The sequence below is a fragment of the Cryptomeria japonica genome, chromosome 9 (assembly GCF_030272615.1).
Source record: "Cryptomeria japonica chromosome 9, Sugi_1.0, whole genome shotgun sequence".
NCBI lineage: Eukaryota > Viridiplantae > Streptophyta > Pinopsida > Cupressales > Cupressaceae > Cryptomeria > Cryptomeria japonica.
The window spans coordinates 572,100,913-572,123,074 of record NC_081413.1 but is presented as its reverse complement, the minus strand read 5'-3'; the positions used below and the strand labels follow the sequence as shown (position 1 = coordinate 572,123,074).

Here is a 22,162-nt window from a genome sequence, read left to right as displayed (position 1 = left end):
TTCATTCTCATATTGTGGATGCGTATGATCCCTATCATCTAACACTTGATCAGGAATGAGGAAAAGTCCACACTTCCTCATGAAATCCACTGACATTCTGGACCACATTTGTCGCTTCACTGCTTGCTCGTCCATCAGGTTGGCCCAATAATCTTCTATGTCTACTTTGTGGATGAACTTCTCTCCCCTGATCCTTCCAACTTTCTTATCTATATCAAACCTTTCTATTTTCTTGAAGGTTGCAAATCGATAGAATGCAAGCTCCTCACTTGCTGTGCTGGAGGCTAAGGCAGACTGGCAAACCTCTGATGTCTTCCCAACTGAAATAGGGAATGTCATGCCTCTCCTATGCTCTCTCTTTGAATGGAATCAAACTCTAGAAGCTGACTCACCACTTCCAACAAGATCATTCTGTCGGACGGATACCTAGGAAGCCTGTAGGGTTCGGATTGAAACCCATGAATCCTAAGGTACGTGAAAGTGGGAAACTGAATATACCACGATCCATATTTCTCTATTAGCTTCGTTGCCTCCTTGGACAAGACCAATTTACCAATGTCCCTCTAAGACAATCCTAGATGAAATAGAACATCCATCCATAGAATATTGCACCCTACGGCATCCCCATCACTCTGTTGAGCACGAATACTAAGTCACTATACTCCTCTTTGAAGTCTGTGCACATGAGTGTTTTGGGAGCCTTGGAATGATGAAGCCTAGGCTCAATCATCCACTCCTTGTTTATCATATTCTTACACGCATCCATCTTCTTCATGTACCGCTCTTTATATTCATCCTTGGTCGCATCCTTCATATATGTTCCGCATGGAATTCTGAACACCTCAACAATAGCATCCTCAGCAAGGTAGGCAATAACAACGCCCTTAGGAGTCTTGATCATTTGCGTGAGAGGATCATAGCATCGTGCACACTCCAAGATAAGCTCACTGCATTGGATGTGTTGACGTGTTTTTTATGACAGTGTCTAACACAGAATAAAGTTGCCTAATGGTCACTTCACTCTCTCCTGATCAAAGTACGATTGTGTGCTAAGATTGCAAAAAAGATCAGACAATCGACTCCAAGGTTCCTTTATGCTACGGACATGACTCAGTTGGCTGATGTGATTGCTGGTAATCCAAGGGGCCTTACGTTTGCATCATTCTTTCAATTCTTTGTTGTGGTTGGAACTCCATCATTGGATATGACAATTTTGCGATGCTGCTGCTTCGAACGGACTAAAATGAACTGAAAGTAAAAGGGAAAGGGTTTAGAAGGATCTAAATCTACTCCTAAGGGCAGTGATAACAATGAATAGTGCTTTGGTGGACAAATTCCAAATAAACCAAGCTCTGCTTCGCTAAGTTTAACTACAACTCCGCAAGAACCGGTGCAATCTTCTGGGGATGCTAGAGGATTTTCAAATCGAGAAAGTACATTTGAATACTCAAAAATGGCGCAATCCAAACGACCATCCACAATCGAACTTAGCACAAATTTAGGGGGTTCAGGCTAACTTTACATTGCAACTTGCAATCACCAAGATGCAAAAAGTATGAACCATGGAACTCATCAAACACCATTACATTCTCCATTGAAATCAAAGCACTTTACTAATTTTAATCTAAGTGAGGAAGGTGAAACCATGCAAGCTTTGAAAAAATAACTTAAGTGGACACCATCAGAGAACAATGTTTTACTGTTATTATCTCAAAACTTATCGCAACAATTTCATACAAGTCTCCCTCCCTTTTACAAATGAGGGGGTCACCCCTTTATATAGGCCTCAAGCCATGATTACATGCAAAACCCTAAATAGGGTTTGCCCTATAGATTGTCCACTCAAGATGCAACAAGGTGGGAATCTCCAATTAATAACCCATCATGCCCATATACAATTAATTCCATCCCATTACAATTAATTACATTCCAGAAGTGCCCACCATGCAATGAATGTACCCTCATGCAAAAAATCGCCCATGATGCCATAAATACACCATCATCTCCTCAACGTGACGGCTGCATGCAGAAGGAATTTGCCATAAATTCAACATGCAATGACTGGGTCGCCATTTGGTCAAATATTCCAGTAATGAATGGGCCACTCTACTGCCACGTGTTCAATAGATCCTCACCATGCAAGTGGACCCCGTCGTCGTATATTTGCTCTTGCATATCTGGAATTGTTGGAGAGGGAAAATTCGATTCAGGAAGAATTTTCTTTAAGTCTCCTCAACTATCCTTGCTTGAAGAAGATTTTCCATCAATTTTCACCATCTCCTATTTTTTAGGAACTTTCCTAAAATTTAGGACTCGGGTCCAAGAGAGAGAGAATTCTCTCACGACTCCAAATCTACCATCATTTTCAATTTCGGATGATTCTTGATGCCCGAGAATGGATTTTTCAATTTTTTCCCGAGGGGAAATTTCTTGTTCAGTTCATCCTTGATTCCTTCCTTGCCTTAGAAATTTTATCTTCAATTCATCCTTGGGTGTGATTTCTTGTTGTGGAGGAATTCTCCTTTGGAAAGGAATTTGTTCCTTACCCTGAGGAAGAAAATTCTTCATGCCTTAGCCAATTTTCATGATTTCCAAGAACTATGTCCTGAAGGAAGAAATTTCAAACACTTAGTCAATTTTTTACCTTTCCTGGAATTTTATCCTTAAGGAAGGAATTTTCGACACTTAGCCAATTTTTTCACTTTCTTGGAATTTCTTCTTCTTGGGTGCAATTTTGACTTGGTGGAGGATTCAGTGAATTTTGTGAATCCTCCATGCCTCCTTGGTTTTGGCGACTGTCCTCCATCTTGGGCAGATTTTCACCCCTGTGGAGGATTTATGAATTTTTTACCTTTCCTGGAATTTTATCCTGAAGGAAGGAATTTCCGACACTTAGCCAATTTTTTCACTTTCTTGGAATTTCTTCTTCTTGGGTGCAATTTTGACTTGGTGGAGGATTCAGTGAATTTTGTGAATCCTCCATGCCTCCTTGGTTTTGGCGACTGTCCTCCATCTTGGGCAGATTTTCACCCCTGTGGAGGATTTATGAATTTTTTTCATTTATCCTTGCCTCCTCCATTCTGGCGCCCAATCACTTCCTGGGGCGGAATTTTCACTATATGAAGGATTCATGGAATTTTGTGTGAATCCTTGACACCCTCATTTTGGCGCCCAAGTCCACAGTTGGGCGGATTTTCACCCCTGTGGAGGATTCATGAAATTTTTTCATTTATCCTTGCCTCCTCCATTCTGGCGCCCAATCACTTCCTGGGGCGGAATTTTCACTATGTGAAGGATTCATGGAATTTTTTGTGAATCCTTGAGACCCTCATTTTGGCGCCCAAGTCCACAATTGAGCGGATTTTCACCCATGTGGAGGATTCATGAAATTCCAAACATTTCCTGACCTGCCTCATCTAGCGCCCAATCATTTCCTTGGGCGGAATTCTTCATGCATGGAGGATTTTGATGCTTTTCACAAGTTCCGGGCTCTTCGTCGGGATATATATATGAAATATAACATTTAAGTATAAGAACTTATACTTTAAGTTATATTTCATATACATTGTCAGGATGTTTGAGAGTGGTTTCAGGTACATAGGAATCATAATGCAAATTCTGGATTTTGGAAGATCTTTCAAGTTTTCAGACAGTCAAATTTCAAGCCATTTTCCGATCAGGATGACATTGGTGGATTGATGTGAATTTCTGGACTTGGATGATTTTGCATGCTTTCCTCTTCTGGAATAGGACTTCCAAACTTAACCATTTTTTGATCCAACTTCTCCGCCTTCTAACTTTTCCGGATTTAGAAATGGTCTTCGGGAACGTTCAGTCTTCAACGTCTTCAGAGATATTCAGCTTTCAGTGTTTTCCTGTGAAGATCTTGCCAAAAATAGATTTTCCCAAATAGCAAGTGTTTCAAAATGTCAAGGTTAGGTCAAAATAGTAAGTTTGATTTTTGGCAAAATTAGACCAATCCGGGACTCAGTAAAATCCCTAAAAAATAAGAACTTTCTAAAAATAGAAAGTTGCTCCATTTTGGCTCAAATTTTACTGGGAGGTTCCTTGAAGGGTCCTAATTCCAGTCGTATGTTCAGTTTCTTCAAAACCCTAACAGAAACCCCCTAAAATCTAGGACTGAAGGCAAAAACCCTAAAATTGATGAAACAGGCCCTAGACTTCACCAAATTCGCTCAAACCAAAAAGCAAATTTAATCAATATGACCCCCAAACACTTGCAAAGCAGAGAGACTGACAAGACTGTTGCGAAAAGACCCCAAAAGCAAAGCCAAAAGACCGGAAGGGCCTGAAAAAGTAGGGGGTCTCCATTTGCAATGGGGCGATGTGTGAAAACGTCACAACAGTATGGACTGTGGCAATCTAGCAGCATGAAAAATACCACTCTTCATAATGTTCACATATGTTGGGGAAGGAATCTCATTTCCGACTCTGAACATCCGTTGTCGCATCTGGTTCAGGTCCAGTAAATGCATGTTTGTATCTGTGATCTCCTTCCATCTGGATGAAATCTTGGGCTCTTGATAGAATCCAGTCTCCAGTATCTTTTGTAGTTCTTTCCTTTCTTTAAATCCAGACTTCGACATGGCACCTGTACGAAGCTTGAAGTTAGAACTTAGGAAAATAAATAAAATTGCTGACTTTCTAAAGATTTTAAGCTAATTAGAGCATAAAGTCAGGAAAATAGTCCATACTCTTGGTAGATCTTGACAATTAGATTCAAAATGTGACAACATTAGGGCATGGAAACCCTCTATAAAATTCAATAATACCTCCTTATACTTAGAAATTGTGCAAACTAAAGTGCAAAGGAGTATACCGGATCAACGATGACTAAGGAAAGGTGTGAAAGGTTGTGTTTTCACACAAAGTATGTCTGAGGACACCTTCCGCAATCAACAATGGAGGTCAACAAAATCTGAAGACAACCTAAAAATTAGACTTTTAAAATATGTTGTAATCATCTAGAAATGCATAAATTGATGAGAATCAACCTTCCAAGGCAAGCATAAGAAAATTTGAGCATGTATGTAGGGCTGGAAATGAAAATTTAGTCTAAAGACAAATCTGGAAATGAAGTTTTCAAACTTACCAGCACCCTTAGGAATGATAAAATACTCAGAAATAAACTCCAGAATGAAACAAGAATGTTTCCCAAGTGAATCACAAGGTAGGTAGGTGGCTGGAAAAATTTATTTTCTGAGGACAGCACCCCTACAATGTAGTTTCAGGTCTGCAACAATGGAAGATAACTCTGAAAATCAATTGAAAATGTCTCCAATCAGCCCCTCAAATAAAATCGTTTAAGGCACAAAATAGCTGGGAACAACATATAAATCTGAAAATTGATTTTCCAGCTAACTATGGAGGTCAAACAAGCTGCAACAATGGAGGACAAACTCAGATCTGCAACATATCAGCAAGCAGGGAATGATAACAGCCACCAAGTGTGAAGGGAATTCACCAAAATAATGGCACAAACACTTGCCAAATCAAAATCGTAATTTCCAGCTATGGTACCATCCTTGAAAAATCTGAAAAATGTCTTCAATGCACCTCCAATCTGCCAACAATCTACAACTAAAATCTGGAACAGCAAGCGATAATGGTGGAAAAATTGCCAAAGTTCATTAATCACCAAAAATCGCCACCCTTCACAAAATCGTGATTTTCACCAACAATGGTGAACTTCACCAAAAATCGAAAATCTGGAAAATAACGGAGGCAATAAACCTCAATGGCAGCAATGGAAAGGATTGCCAAGCTGGAAAAAAAATGGAGGCCTTCAATCAAACACTTCACTTCAACACTTCGCCAAAATTCGCCAATAAGAGAGAAAAATCGCCTTGCATGGAGACACTTGGCAGATTTTAAATAATAAAATATTGTTGGAGACTCCTCTCTTATACTTGTTTTTGCCTTTCACTTTTACCACACAAGCAATGTGGGAAAAAACACTTACTTATATACTTGTTTGGTAAAACAACCTTGCTTCACATTAAATGCTCATTGCAAGTTATTTAATTTTGTTTTTAAAATTTTAAATAATCGTCAATCATCATTTATAAACAATTAAAATGTGGCTCATTTATTAAATATTTCGATTTAAATCAAAATTGAGCCTCTGGGGGAAAATCAATATAGGTAGGGATTAAAAAATCCCATTAAAATCATTTAAAACACCAAAATATTCCCCACAAGGGAAAATCGATATTAGTATGGATAAAAATCCATGCTAAAATTCATCAAAATGCACATAAAATAGGCCAGGGGAAAATTGATATAGGTAGGGATTAAGAAATCCCATTAAAATCACTTAAAACACCAAAATATTCCCCACAAGGGAAAATCGATATCAGTATGGACTATGGATAAAAATCCATGCTAAAATTCATCAAAATGCACATAAAATAGACCAGGGGAAAATCGATATGTGCATGGATAGAGAATCCACACAAAAATTCACTTCATTTGCCCAAAAACACTCCCTGGTGGAATTCCGACCTCAATCTGGATGAAAATCCAGACTCAAAATTCATCATATTGCTTCCAGTGGAAAATCGACTTGTGCATGGATTGAGAGTCTGCACAAAAATCCGCATTAACTTGTCACAAATAGCCTAGTGGAAAATCGATCCAGGCATGGAATCATCCTCAACTTCATCCGCACTCTTGTCCGCACTCTAGGTGGAAAAACAAAGGCAGTCAGGACAAAATCTTGACACTTAGTCAAATTTGATGCTTCTAGGGGAAAAACGACCCAGGCATGGATAAACAGTGGTGGAAAATCATGACCAGTATGGATTTCAGGGGAAACCCATGTGTAGTTTGGATTTTGAGTGGGGAAAACCATGGGTAGTCAGGAATATGAGGGGAAAAGCACCTCTAGTATGGAATTTTGACCTTTTAACCCCTAGAATATGGATTTCCCTTAGGAATTTGACATTTTAACCGCTCAAAATCGCTAGAAAACTATAAACTTGATAAAACTCAACTGGACTTGAGCAAATTTTCCAAAAACGTGAGCGAAACACAAGGAAATTTGATGAGATAAAGTGTGAAATCAACTTGAATAATACCTAGGAGCAAGAAAACAACTCCAAAAGGTCTGAAAATACCTTGGCACTTTAAAATCACCGATGCGTGTGTTTAAAACACGTTAACACTCAAGAAGGTCAACACTTAGACAAAAAATAAGATCATTAAAATTCCAACATTTGCAACTTGATCCTATAACCTCAAGAACCCTAAACGGCACTAGGCATGATCAAAACTCTGAGACTCGGGCACGGGAAACACAAAATTGCCCACTAAGCAGCCAAAACCCTAGCCTAACAACACAGAAAACAGGAAAAGAGGGGGTCCCCGTTAGCAATGGGGCGATGTGTGAAAAGGTCACAACAAGTAGCAAGACCATCCATTGGCATCAAGCAATGAAAATCAATAGAGCTCTATTTCCTTGGGTGATATTACAGTCTGTTTTGCAAAAGATACTCTGGACCTCAGCCTTTCTGATCAATGCATTGATCCAATTTCAGATCATTTGGGCAAAAGACCCTTGATTGAGGATTTTGAAGATGCATTAAAGAAACCCAGATTAATGTTAAAAGTCCTTTTGTAAACCTTCTTGATAAGAGTTTCTTCCTTGTTTTATTTCAAACTCCTGAAGATTAAAAATTTTTGTTTGAGCCAGTGGTCCTTGGTTGATTGGTAAGGCTGCCATTTTTATGTCATTGGAAACCTTTCTTCAATATAAAGGCTGAGATTTTTTCCAGAGTTCCAACGTATGAGGAATGATGTTTTGTTAAAATTATCAGCAAAGGAGGTCCGTGACTCTGTGAGGATTGATCTGAAATTGGAAGGAGCTCAAAACAGTTTTACCAAGGTTTGTATAATTGCAGACATTTCCAAACTTCTTTTCCATTCCATATGAATTTACTCTATACATGACCCTTGGTTTCAATATAAAGAGCTTCCATTTAGATGTTTTCAATGCAATCAGATTGGGCATAAGAGGATAAAGTGTCCTCCTTCCAAGGCTCCAATTTTCGATTTTTTTTTTAACAATTAATAGCTGTTCTCCAGCAGCAAGCAGTAAGAATTCTTGTATTTCTTCACCTATTCTTTCTGGTGAGGCCTAGAAAACATTGCTTCCAAGATTGGGGATAGCTCTTTAACGTCCTTTGGTTTAGAAATTAAGGTTGACACGAAAATGTTGCAAGTAGAGAAGTTAATTAAGTCAGTTATGCCTATGACGTCATTTCCCAAGTTAGTGAAGATGAAGACATGGCACCTTTGGAGGATGAAGAATTTGGTTTGCTGTTCAATAAGATAACCATTTTGCAAATGGTTGGCCAAAAAACTAGAGCAAATTGTGCTCCCTTTGGCAAGTATGGGCAAAACTCAAGGAAATAAAAAATGCTAGAGGAGATTGGCTAATTGTAGTCAATTTTCAATTGGTGTGTTTCTTTATAAAGGAGTTCCTAAAGTTTTGTTTGAGTTTGTTAAGGATGAGCTGGAATCAAGAGAAGAAATGGAGTATATTTGGGCTGTTCCCTTCCTTTGACTCAAGACACTCCTTTTGTTCTCTCTAAAATAAAGCAGAGAATAGTTGTGCAGTCAAAGGCAGAAAAATTGAGATTGAAAGCCATAAATAACATTGAAGTTGGTTCACAATGGACAATCAAGGCCCTCCTTTCCCATAAAGGAAAGAGGTTGATTTCAACATGTACTTAATTTTGTTATTTTCCTCTTTTGAGGATGACTGAGGTTTACTTGAGGAAACACTTGTTTTCTTGGTTTGATTACAAGTGAATTCTTTTATAACACCGGGGATTGCTAAGTTGTTCAACAGCTTGGACTTTTAGTCACATTGGCTGTTTCAAATTTCATTTGGTTTTGGCCAAGGGCCCTGTTGTGCGAATCGCACACCCATCCCCGTCTTGGACAGGGACCCCCCAGTTTGTGCCTTTCTGTCCTGTCCTGAAATCTGGTTAAGTCTGGAATGTCCTGATCCTGAAATTTGGCTAACTCTGAAAACTGAGGAAACCTCCGAAAACTAGAATTTGCAATATAACTCCTGGAGGTCTGAAACCACTCTCAAACATCCTGAAAGTATATATGGAATATAACTTTCCATATGTCCTTCTCCTTTCTTATACTTAAATGTTATATTCCATATGCTCAATTTCGGACCCAGAAGCCAAAAGTTGATAAGTGAAAAGACCCTCAAAGTCCGAAAAACACTTCAAATGTCCATTTTCGGACCCTGGGGCGAAATGTTTAAAAAACACGATTTCGCAAAAAAATGATATAAGCCCCGAAATCACTTAAGTTTTCCTTTTCGGACCCTAGGGAGCAAAAGGAAGAAACGCGAAGTATTTAAAAAGGGACGCACTTGGTCCGAAAATCGTAAAAGTGCCCCCACCTCCGAAAATCACTAACTGATTATGTTTTCGGACCCTTTGGACCAAAGTGAAAAAACGCGAAATGTTTCCAAAGGCGTTAAAATTCCGAAAAGCACTTAGAGCTTGTTTTCGGACCCTAGCTCCAAAATGAAAGATCAAAGGAAATCGCTAAAGTCCCCCCCCAGCTCCGAAGTTTGTTATAAATTTGCCAAAACGCGTTTAGCTCCGAAAGTATTCCCAGTTCGCCAAATGCTTGAAAGCTCGAAATCACGAAAGTGTTCCCAAATTCGGACCTTGGGATAAAAAGGTTAAAACGCGAAATTCCAAATATGCTGAAAGGTCCGAAGTTTTTTTATTTGCAGAAATGTTTAATGATCCGAAAATTACCCTTCAGCTGGAACAAAAACCCCAAGCGCTCCGAAATTCGCCAGAGGGTTAAAATGCCTTCAAACCTCCGAAATTTGCGAACGCGTTTAGCTCCGAAATTCCAAAGCACCTTATGGTCCGAAGTTTTCTTTTAAATTCCAGAACGCCAGGAGGTCCGAAGATGATAAAGTTGCAAAATTCAAACAATCCGAAATTTCCCAAAGGGGGTGCTTTTGGTCCGAAAATGCTTTAAAAGTTTGTACGGAACCCCAAGAGCTCCGAATTTCGTCCAAAACATCAATTTCTGATCATGGGGCCGAAATTTAATATTTGGAAGAGTTGCAAAAATCCCCACATGGTCCGAAATTTCACTTAAAACGCCAATTTCAGACCTTGGGGGGCTAAATTGGAGAATGTGATAAAATTTCAATAGCGTCTAAGTTCTCCAAAATTCACCAGAAAAGCATGAGAGTTAGAGTTTTAAAATCTGCAGAAGTTCTCCAAACCTCCAGAATCGCGCCATAAACCCATTTAAAACGCCCAAGACTCCAAAGGTAAAATCACGCAGAAGTAAACAGCCCAAGGATCGGATTTCACATTCGAAGAGAAAGGAGAAGCATTTTCAAGATACATCTCACAAAGAGCTTCTCAAGCCAGACGTCGTAATTAAATTTAATGTTTGTTAAAATTAAATTATTTAATTTTCCAAATTAATTTAATTAAGTGAAATTGGTTGATCGTAGGACGTCATCGAAGAACCAAGAGAAAGACCTGAAACGCAAATCGAGGAAGGATCGCAATTCAAGGCCAGGCGCTGAAGATTGGAAAAGAAAAGATGCAGGAGCGCAAGAACAACCGAGCATTGGGAACCGTGCCGGTGAACAAAGATGAAGTCCACCGGCGAAATTGGAGGCAAAAGGCAAAAGAACACTCAGTCTATGCATTCTCAAGAAAGTGCACAGCTGGATTTAATTCAAGGAATTCAATTCCTAAAAAGTTGAAACTGCTTTATTGTAAACTGCCTATGGGTCCCATGCAAGATATTTTTGTGGATAACTATTCCCAACCACCAAGAAGGTTGGATAGACTCAAATTAATGCCAAAACAGTTGTAGGTGGTTGAAATTGTGGTTGGTTGGATAACTAGGAATTGATTAGGCATGGGTTAAAGCTGTCAGCTTCTGGAAGACAGATCGGGGCCCTTGGATGCAGTCCATCCTGGCCTCTGATTCAAAATTGTAATATCTATAAAAGGCAGAGGCCTTTCTTTTGTAAAGGGTTAGAGATTGTTAGAGAGTTAGGCAGTGAGATAATCAAAGCTTGTTAGATAGTTAGATCTTAGAGGTTAGAATAGGTTAGATCTTAGCAGAAGCATAGAGATGCTGCAGAAATTGTTGTAATGGTAGATGAGATCAATATATAAACATTGATTTGGTGTTTATTGTCTTGTCTTCATCCTGTTTGCATGGTTTCTTTCAGCATTTTAGATAGATCTTTCTATTTTGGGTGTGCAGGTATTTGATAGATTCGGGCTCATACCACTGAGGATATGCTGATTGTGTATCCTTTTGTGTGGTTAACCTGAGCCTTCGATTGTACTTAGTTCAATTGCAGGTGTCTGTCTGAGCTGCGCCAGAATTGGGTGCTTAGCCATGCATCTCTAGTCTGAAAATCTTCCAAGTCCCTTTGAAGATTGCACCGTTCCTGCAAGGTTGTGAGCTATTCTGGCCAAGCAGGAATTGGTTATGTTGAATCCGTCTACCCGCATACCCGTGTTGTTAGTTTTAGATCTCCTAAACCTTTCTCCTTTTGCTCTTTATTGCGTAATTCGAGAATCACAGCAGACTAGCTTGTTGCAAATCGTAAGTCCCCTTGTGTTTCCAGCAATAAACACATCGAGCCACTGAGAGATCCCGCAGTCAAGACCTGACAAAAGAAACCTTGAGGCTATCCCCTTTGATCAAAACGTAGAAAACAACATTAGGGATTCCCTTATTTCAAGAGAGGGTAGGATACTCAGTGAGTTTATTCTATTCTGCGTTGGCCGTATGGAGTTTGCAGCGATGCGATTTCAGGCACGTCAACAGGCCCCAAGAGATTCCCTAACTTTATCTACCCAAAAAAAATTAAAAACTCTCAAAAGTTCATTTTAAAACATATCTCTAACCCTAGTTCTCAAGTCTGCCATAAAGTCTTCAGTGGAGAAAATTGCACGACGATTTTCCACATTTTCTCTTATCACAACATCAACTACAAATTATAATTTGTGTTTGTCTTTGATCCATTACTTAAATATTTTTGCACAATTTAATAAGATTAATTCTAGAAAGAATTAAACAAATCTTACTACATGCAAAGACAAATATAACTTAGAGTAGACCCTTTCAATCATCAAAGTACATGATAACATTTTCCTAGACACACTTGATCAACTTAACATGACTATAAGACCACTAGACCCTTTGAAAATACATGAAAATCAACTGGTGAAATAGAATGCCAATCTAGTGCCTTATCGATTAGGCAATAAAGTCGATAATATCGTGTGCCATGAAGACCAACCACAGCAAGATCAAATGTATGAGCCACAAATGTCATATGGCCTTTCCTAAAACTGGTTCCAATAACGATGACTTGAATTTTGTTTGAGAAGTTTGTACATTGTGAAGCCATGTACCCAAGCATCATTACTTGGCCAAGTTTGCAAAATAAAGAGCCCAAAATTATAAACAACTGTCAGTTGCCTCTCAATAGAACAACTCGATGTGTTACTGTTATTTGCAAAAATCAAGTGTTATAAATCTGACTATTATCTCTAAATTCTTCAACTCATTCTTCAAAATGTGAATCAATAGATTATCTTTTGTGATAATCAAACCATCATCATATAGGATCACAATTTAAATACGATTGCACATTCTTCAAGTGACATTGTGATCTATCTTCCATTTCTTGAGAACCCGTGAAAGTACAAACCTCAATCTTTCCTCTCGAACATGTAGGGGCTGCCAGACACAACTCCACACAAATCCAAAGGAACATGTACGAACACTTCATCAACAAATTTTTAGTTAACAGCAGACTTCAATCCGCATTGCCTGCAAACAAACAAATTGGCACTCTCTTTGATCCAACCCAAAGCATAAGGCTTGGGGTATTGATGAGTTTTCAAGTTAAATTTTTTAGCCGAATTTTGTGAAATGAGGTTAGAACAAGAAGTGGAAAGTGCATCAACTTTAACATTCATGAATCTTGATGCTAAGCAATTTTGGATGCACCTTTTCCTCTTGTGCCATAAAACTAAAACTAACTTTCTCTATAGTGCAAGAAAATTTAGAATTAACATCTGAACTACAATCAATTTCTTTTCCAATGTTAAAGATGTTAAGCAAAGTGATTTTCTTACCCTTTTTGCCTTTCCGATAGGGGTACTTTTTTAGATTTAGTTTCCAACATGTTTCATCCATATGACAATTTGCAAAATAATGTTTGCAATTCTTTGCAAGCTTTGCTTTGGTGCTTGTAGCACTTCATTTCTTTGCCTTGGTCATGGCTCCATTCGTCTTTAGTAAGGATGGAGGACACATCTAGTTAGTCAGCATGTGCACATGCATCATCAACATCTACCAGTTTAGGGAGCAATGCAAACCTCTGAAGATGGCTATGAAGGCCTACCATGTAGTTCATCAACACCTCATCTTGCACATTCCTATCCATTTGGATAGCCCTTCTTCAAAACTCACTACTGTATTATTGCACACTTTGTCCTATTTATTTCAAAAGTTGTCACTCCATACATTTTTCCTCTCTATGAAACATTATGTAAAATGTTTCTTAATTAATTTCCTGAATCGATTCCAAGAACTAATACAATCTTATTTTTTTAAACTCATAGAACATAAGAGACTTTCAAACCAAGTTAAAAACATCCTTTTCCATTCTCAATTTAGCAAAGGATTCTTTTGTTCCAAAAAACTAAAAGAATATATACTAAAGTATACCTCCATTTGTGCCAACCAATGGTCAAGCTTGTCTACATCTACAGAATCTCAATGTTTGCTTCAACCTTAAAGTACAGTGTCCTTGGTAGACTTGACTCACCATAGTATTGTTCCACTTCATTTATGGAGTGGACTTTCTCCTTGCTCTGTGTTCCGATGAGCACAATTTCTCCATGAGAGCTTACACAATACTTTGGATAGCCTTCATCAACTAACTTATGCTTGCAGCATCAACTTCTAGCTTGAACAACCTTGCTAGCTTGAACAACCTTGCTTCTTCATCAAAGGTCTTTTTGCTTTCCTTGCCATGCTTCTCAACTCCCTTTTTCCAGGTATGAGACTGTCTCTTTACAAAAGCAACAAATATTTCCCAATTGATCTTGTTGTGGGCATCAACATACAAAATTACTCACAAATTACACAAAAGGAAAGAACTTGTTCTAATACCAATCAAACCTGTAAACCACAATGGCTAACTTACAATTGTCATCAACATAGAGATCTAAATGAAGGAAATCAACGTTGGACACTTTGGCAAATCATATTTAATAAACTTGGAAGGAAAAATGAGAGCAACCATCGTCACAAATAAGACATGGGGATTTTAGCCTAGAGAACCCAATTTTAGGGAGACAAATTCAACAAAAGTAAGGCTAATTACCTCCTTATCCACTATCTTAAAAGGTAAACACAACCGGCCAACCTATTTCCAAGAACTATCAGTCCCGAAGATCAAACAAAAGCCCTTACACACACTTTTATAGAATTATTTTTCTAATATAGTCTCTTGGTCCATTGGAACCTTGAAATCTTTGAAACTTTACTTCTAATTCCCTCTATGTTAACTCTTGGCCATTATCAATGGACTAATATGCTTGTCCAAACTCATTGAGAATCTCAAGTCATTAAAAGTCAAAAAGAAAGAAAATTTATAGTTTTTATGGGAGTTCCAATTCATTCCTAAACTCACAATAAAAATGCCAAATTTATACAATCATGAAACCACCACTCCACTACAAAACAACCAAGGCAGTTACATAATTGCCCCCTAGCAAAACAAACTATTTTGCACTATTGTAATGTCCCTTAACGGAAATGCCTTAAAATATCCTAGTTATAGATCTCAGTTCTTAGTAGGGGTTAAGAGAGAGTACCTTAGCCTCTGCTGTGGTTAAAACCTTGTTGACGTGTATTTTGTACACAATCATACACAGAATAAAATACCCAGGGGTACCTTATCCTCTCTTGAATAAAGCCTCTGATTGCTGAAGATGTTGCAAAAAAGGATCAATCAGGGTGACTCCAATGTTCTTTTATGTAGGGTCTCTACGTGTGGATAAGCACCAGTGGTCGTTGTGAATGTTGTTTCATCAAGGGGCCTTACGTCCTCCGATTTGCAGGAACAGAAATTTCCTAAAACTAACAAGTTCTCAAAAAGATCAAAAGGTAGAGTTTACAAGGGATAAATTCTAATCTAATCCTATGAATGACCCAATGTAGGTTAGACTTGGCAAGATTCTACCAATTTCAATATTGCCATGAAATAACAACCCAACTGAAATTGATGCGATCTTCTAAGGTAACAAATGATTTTTTCAATTCATCAAGGATCATGGACACTACCACAAAGGCACATATCCAAAGCTCAATGATGATTGAAGGTTTAAGTAATTTAAGTATCTCCAGTTGACCACACAAGGCGTTCCCACAATCAGTAAGAAGCTAGTGGTTTGGAATGTGAATCTCACCAAAATCAAGCCCAACACTTAGTCCTTCAAACTTAAATACTACTTCGACTGAGAATGATTCAAGAAAACAAACAACCATGAAGATAGCCAGAAGAATTGCAATAAAACACCATAACTTCAATATTTTATTGATCTCAAAGCCAAAATAGACAACAATTGCTTGAAATTCCTTCTTCAAAGCTCAATCTTGCTACAAATACTTTCTTCTCTCAAAAAACTCTAAACTTCTAACTATTTCTTATTTTCTCTCTAATCTCTCATGACAAAATGAAAATGAGTGAGGGTATATATAGCATCCTCAATTACAATGAACAGCCCAGATCAAAAGAAGATCAATGGCTGAGATTTTGACACCTAAACCCTAATTAGGATTTTATTACAAAAGTTCCCTTTTTATTGCACAATATTAAATGCATAGCCAAATATTTAATTTGGCACAAAAATCTAGGAAACATAGACCAATGACAATTAAGGTGCCATGTCATCTATAACAACCTCTCTTCTAGAACCTTATTCCCTTTCCAATGCTCCTTTTTATCATATGCAATGAATCTGGACACGATTCCCTCAATCTCAGCAATAGGAATCTCAAGAAGATTCCTCATTCGTTCCTCCAAGTGAATAATCTGATCAAAGGCCTTGAGAAGAGCTGCGTCCCATTCAGGTTCGAGTTCCTTAATTTTCTCAATCAAGAGCATAGTAGCAAACATTTGATCTCTTTGTTCATCTATAATCACATTCTCATCTTTGCAAAAGATGACCTTGACCCTTTCTTCTAATTCTTGAAGATCCACATCCGTCTCAACTTTGATCCTTCTGCCAAGAATAGTACATAAAACCCCAAACACCTTGTCCTGGATTGGATGGATGACCTCCTCTACTTGATTGCATTTGGTGCTGGTGTCCTCGAAGAGAACTTCCTTCATCTGGAGTAAAGTAGACCACTGGAGTAAATTATGAGCTCCTCCATCCATTATCTTTTCTTGTGCTAAGATCTTTCTTGGTGTTTGCCTGATTACTTGAAGAACAGGAATGATAACATCTTTAGTATGAGCAAAGGCGGCTACTGTTATCATTAGGTTGTGGATGATCTCAAGGACCTGGATAGCTCGATGGATGGTCTGCATCATTCTTGTTGCAAACTCAACGGCAACTGTATGGGATTTGTCAATCCAAGAGCTCATAAGTTGGACCAAGCTCTTAACTTTCTCTGCTTCACCAACTGATTCAAGGGGAAGTGCTTGCACAGGAGATACTGCTGGATCCTGACGTCCCAAAGGCTGACTGAGGTGGCTAAAGTAGCCTCTCCAAGCACCGACCTCTCTCTCAAGTTTTCTATTCTTTTCCATTTCTTCCTTAAGTTTATCTTTAAGCGCCTCAAATGAATCAGTTGCCTCATCCAATGCCTGCTCGGTGGTGAGTGGACCAAGCTCAACGGTTTCTACATCATACTCTTCTGCAAGGATCTCACCTTCGTACTTGTTCACTGCCGGTGTAGCTATCTGCAGCTTCCTGGACCCTGTTTCATCTCTAATCATTTTGGACATTTTGGTGGCCTTCCTCTTTTCTGTTACTCCCTGAGAATCTCCAACAAGGCTATCTAAATCAATCACATTATCTTCGTCCTCGATCACAATCACCCTTGTTAATCTCTCCTTCAACCAATCTGGAATGGCGGACCTTGTCTCTCTAACTTGTATTTCTTTAGGTAGTGACTCTTCTTTCCGGAGAGGAGATGTTGCTTCATCATCATCCTTGTCTTCATGTAGTTCATTGACCTAGGGAGATTGACTTGATGAACGTTGAGATGCCTGTCCTTCTTCAGGTTTATCATTCTGAACCATTGACTCCATAGATTCCTCAACTTCAAGTGTCCTCTTCTCTTGTCGAGAAGATGTGCTAGATGAGCGATCTCGATTGGCCTCTTGCTTCTTCTTGGAAGATTCTCTTTTCTCAGGTCTTTCCTTCCTCTTCGCACCTCTATGATGAGGATTGCCTTCACTTACGCTTCTGGGGTGAGGATTGCCTTCGCTTGTGCTTCTAGGATGAGGATGGCCCTCACTTACGCTTGCTCCTTCTGCCGACCTTTCCTCCAAAGTAAAAGTCATTGATATATTTTGCTCTCTCAACTTTTGATGTTGCACATCAACCCATCTGCGAGTACAGGACAAACCTGGAGCCATCAAAGTTTTCAAGTCCACAACCTCAGGTTCATTCCAATCTATCTTTACTGCCTTGTCCTCTCTATCATAAGAGGATTGGAGGTGCCTGCCACTGTCCTAAGCCTGATCGACCACTCTGTAAACTTTGCATTTCCTGATGAAATCCAAAGGCAATCTGGAATGCATCTTTCTCTTCACTTCCGAATCATCTGAGAGATTCATCCAAAAGTCTTCTACCTGACATTCATGCTTGTATTTTCTACCAACTGTCTCCTCTATATGTCCATAAGGATCAAAATTCTCTCTCAATGAAAAGAATGAAAATGAATATAAGGCCAACTCCCTTTCTGCATCATCTAAAGCTAGAACATTAGCACATACCTCAACTGAATTTCCTAGTATGATAGGTACAGGAATCCCATTTCCATGCCTGTGTCTGAATGCCTTCGCATAAGCTGCCAGTTGCCTAGTCACCTCAAGTAGTACTATTCTGTCTGTCGGATATCTTGGCAACATATATGGAGGTGAAGGACACCCATGAACTCTAATATATGTAAACTTCTGGAATTGGATAAACCAAGCACCATACCTTTTTACAAGTTCTTGTGCCTCCTGAGATAGCCGATTATGAATCCCGCCTTGCAGTGTCCTGGTGATGTTCATTGTGAAAGTATCATTGACTAACTTGTAATTATTCCCAGGTGGATGATGCAAATGAACATAAGAGTTACAAACTCTGACCTCTCCAGGTCCTCTTCCAATCGCTCCCCTGTGAGGTAGTCCTGCATATTCAAAACTCCTGATCAAGGCATATATGATGTATGAGCTCATGTGGAAGGATTTAGTAGCTTTCAGTCTTCTCAACTGTACGTCCAAGCAATGGCTAATGATTCTAGCCCAATGAATTGTTCCTTTTCCTTGAACTATCACTTGGATGAAGAAAAACATCCACTTCTCAAAATAGAAGGCTTGAGGAGCCCCTGTAACTCGATTGAGTAAGGTTATCAAATCTCTGTACTCCTCCTGGAAGTCGATCCTATGTGGTGTGTTGGGAATCTTGCTCAAGCGAGGACGACTTTTGAGTAGCCAATTCTTGTTGATGATACTTAAGCAAGTATCTGGATCATCTTCGTACATGGATCTAGCCCCTTCCAAGCTTTTGTAAATCATGTCTTTATGTTCTGGCAGATGGAGAGCTTCACTGATAGCCTCATCTGAAAGATAAGCCAAAGTGTTTCCTTCCTTGGACACGATCGATCTTGACTGTGGGTCATAATGGCGGGCACACTCGATCATCAGCTCATGGCACTGGATTGCTGGAGGGAAGCCGGCCGCCTTGATAATGCCACTCTCAATTATTCTCCTTGCGACAGGTGATGGCTTTCCAATGTAAGGGACCTCTCGAAACTTCTTCACACTGAAGTTTCCCAAGTTGGTATCTCCAATGTTGCTCCATTTTGACACGATCTTGGTCTCCATTTCTTCATTCCTTTGATCTTCCTTCATGAGGGCCGGACGACTGGTGGATGCTCCTGACTTTGGGGTCGCCATCCTGACACCTACACAACATTTCATAATGAGCAATATACCTTGGAACGTAAAAATATAGATTAAGTTTAAGCTTTAGGAAACTTCATGATAAATCTTTGAATTATCATTTCCTAAATATGACGATTATGCAATTGGATTTTCAAAATTTCAAAATTTCAAATTTAGGCTAGGAAGATTTTGCCATACCTTTCTTGGAGAATTAGCTCTAAAAAAAGATGCAAAAATTAAGAGATTTGCTAGGCAAAATGAATATCGAAGTCCTCTAGCAAAGGCGCTTCCTTCATCAACTTCACCACCTTGTGGGTCTTCAACGCCTTGAGGAACAATTCGCTCCACCTCCAACAAAATTCGCACTCCTCCTTGGATCAAAACTCGCACTTCTCCTTGGATGAGATTTCGCTCCTTCTATTGCCTCTCCAAATCGCATGTAAACAATGATTGAATGATGGATTAAAATGCCTCAAAGTACCTTTCTTATATAGGCGCTCACCATTATAGTCTCCCATAGGCCGACTTGGTGGAAATGAAACAAATAATAAGCAAAATTAAATAAAAAGGAGGCCGACCTTTATAAAATATTTAAAATAAAACCCCAAGCGCACTCCTTTCATTTAATAATTTAATTAATTAATTAAATGCCTTTGCAATTGAATTTCGATTTTTTTTAAAAGGCTAAAATTAATTATTAAATACCATGCGCACTTATTAAATGTCATTTTAATTTCAAAATGTTTCAAGGTTTTATCGAACTTGGCATTTAATGCAATTTGAATGATATTGGCGCCCAAGCATGGAAAACAATAGATATTAACAAGATCGCTCTGGTCCCTTGGAGAGGGACAGGAGCGCCCCTTCATTTTAGCCTTGTATCTCTCGCTTCTCACGTTCAAAGTCCCATCTTGGATGTCCGAAATAGCATTCCTGCTTGGCATTTGGGTTTTAATTTATTTCATCTTTGGAAGGAACTTGTTTTAAAGCAATTTCGCCCTGGTCCTTGACTGAAGGACAGGAGCGATTTGATTCTAGACCTCATACTTCTTGCCTTTTACGTTCAAAATTTCTTTCTTTACGTCCAAAATGGGGTTTTCATTCGTGACTTTGAGTTTGCTCTATTCAATTTTTGAATGAATGCTCTTTAGAACCATTTTCGCCCTGGTCCCTTAGTGAGGGACAGGAGCGATTTCATCTTTTTGTCCTTGATCCTCATTTTCCAAATTGTCAATTTATGATGTGAGGTAATCAATGATCTCTATTGTCCGCTTAATGCATGTTTAATTCGCCTTCTCAAGACAAAACGAGCCCTTCTAAGGATTTTCGCCCTGGTCCTCCAGTGAAGGACAGGAGCGAACTTTGCATTTGAGCTTGAATTTGTTGACTTTTGACGTTAATCCCTTATTCATCATCTTCCTAAAGACATTTCGGACCTTGCATGACTTCGCCTTGATCTGGTTTTGGAAGGAAATGACTAGTTTAATAGAAATCGCCCTGGTCCTCCACTGAAGGACAGGAGCGAACTTTAGTCCATGGCGCAAATCCTCAATCATATTGATATCAAATTGTCTTCAAGGCGTAAAATGTTATTGCTTACTCCATCTTGAATGTTTGAAACGAAAGTGGCCTCTTAAAATTAGGCATACTTGAATATTTCACTCTAGTCCCTTGGAGAGGGACAGGAGCGCTTTGGCCATTTCCATCAAGTTCTCGTGGTCTTTGCAACTTTGTTCCTCTTCGAAGCGTTCCTAATATCATCTCCATCATGCGCCTTGGCTTGGATCCGACCAAACTTGGAAGGGAAATCTAGACAATCTATATTTTGCCCTGGTCCCTTGGAGAGGGACAGGAGCGATCTTGCATTTATAAGCTCACTTGTGTTTTGCCAACTTTCAAAATTGTCTTCAACGGGTTGATTATGCCTTCTTTCACTCATCTCCAACATGAAATTCGTTCTAACTTTGCGGGAAATTTGCCTTATGAGGAAATCGCTCTGGTCCCTTGGAGAGGGACAAGAGCGCCTTGGCCATTATGGGCTCACTTTGCGTTTTGCAACCTTCAAAATTATCTTCAATGGAGTGACTATATCCTCTTTCCTTCATATCAAGCTTGAAATTCGCTTTACCTTGGCCAAAAACATGTCTTGAGGGAAAATCGCTCTGGTCCCTAGGAGAGGGACAGGAGCTACCTTTGATTTCGCTTTGGTCCCTTGGTCAAGGACAGGAGCGCCTTAGCCAATTTGGGTTGATTTTCAACTTCGTAGACGGCTCAAGTTATATTCAATGAACAAAACGTTCTTCTCCTGACCTCCTTAAATCGCAAAATCACTTAACTCTTGTGTGGACAACGTAAGTTTGGAATTCAAGCTCCGGTCCTTCAGTGAGGGACAGGAGCGATCCTTGTCATTTTAGCATATTTCCTTGTTAGTTGGTCGCTCAAATTATATTCAATGGACAAAACGTGCCCTCCTTGACTTCTTCCAATCAAAAAAATGTCTTGGCCTTGCAAGGACGGTGCAACTTTGAAAAACAAGCTCCGGTCCTTCAGTGAGGGACAGAAGCGATTTTGGTCCTTAGGGTCAAATCTTCATAATTATCATCTCAAATTTCCTTTGCTGAGGAAGATACCATCATTTCGCAAGTTATGAATAAAAGTCCAAATCCAAAAAAAAAAAACATGTCCAAGAAGGTGTGTTTTGAGGAAAATCGCTCAGGTCCCTCGGTGAGGGACAGGAGCGAACTTGTCTTGAATCTTCAAAATTCATCGTTTTTAAGTCTTCGAAATCTTCAAAATCTTCAATTCGTGTTCGATCATATCCCCTGGCGATCCTGCACAAAACAATTTAAACAAGTCAATAACCAATATGCACAAAATATCACTTTCGCCCTGGTCCCTGGGTGAGGGACAAGGGCAATT

General features: G+C 39.1%; 1 protein-coding gene across 2 annotated transcripts in view; it reads right to left on the bottom strand.

Moving 5' to 3' along the window:
- LOC131062878 (protein GLUTELIN PRECURSOR ACCUMULATION 3) overlaps positions 1–22,162 on the bottom strand; it is a 210,544-nt gene that overhangs the window by 180,578 nt on the left and 7,804 nt on the right. The window contains exon 3 of one of the 2 annotated variants that reach the window (XM_057996616.2): positions 4,403–4,612. The exons of the other annotated variant lie outside the window; for it this stretch is intronic. Within the exon in view, the coding sequence (XP_057852599.2) occupies positions 4,403–4,612 (210 nt within the window). The remainder of the gene's footprint in view (positions 1–4,402; positions 4,613–22,162) is intronic. 2 annotated transcript variants of the gene reach the window in all.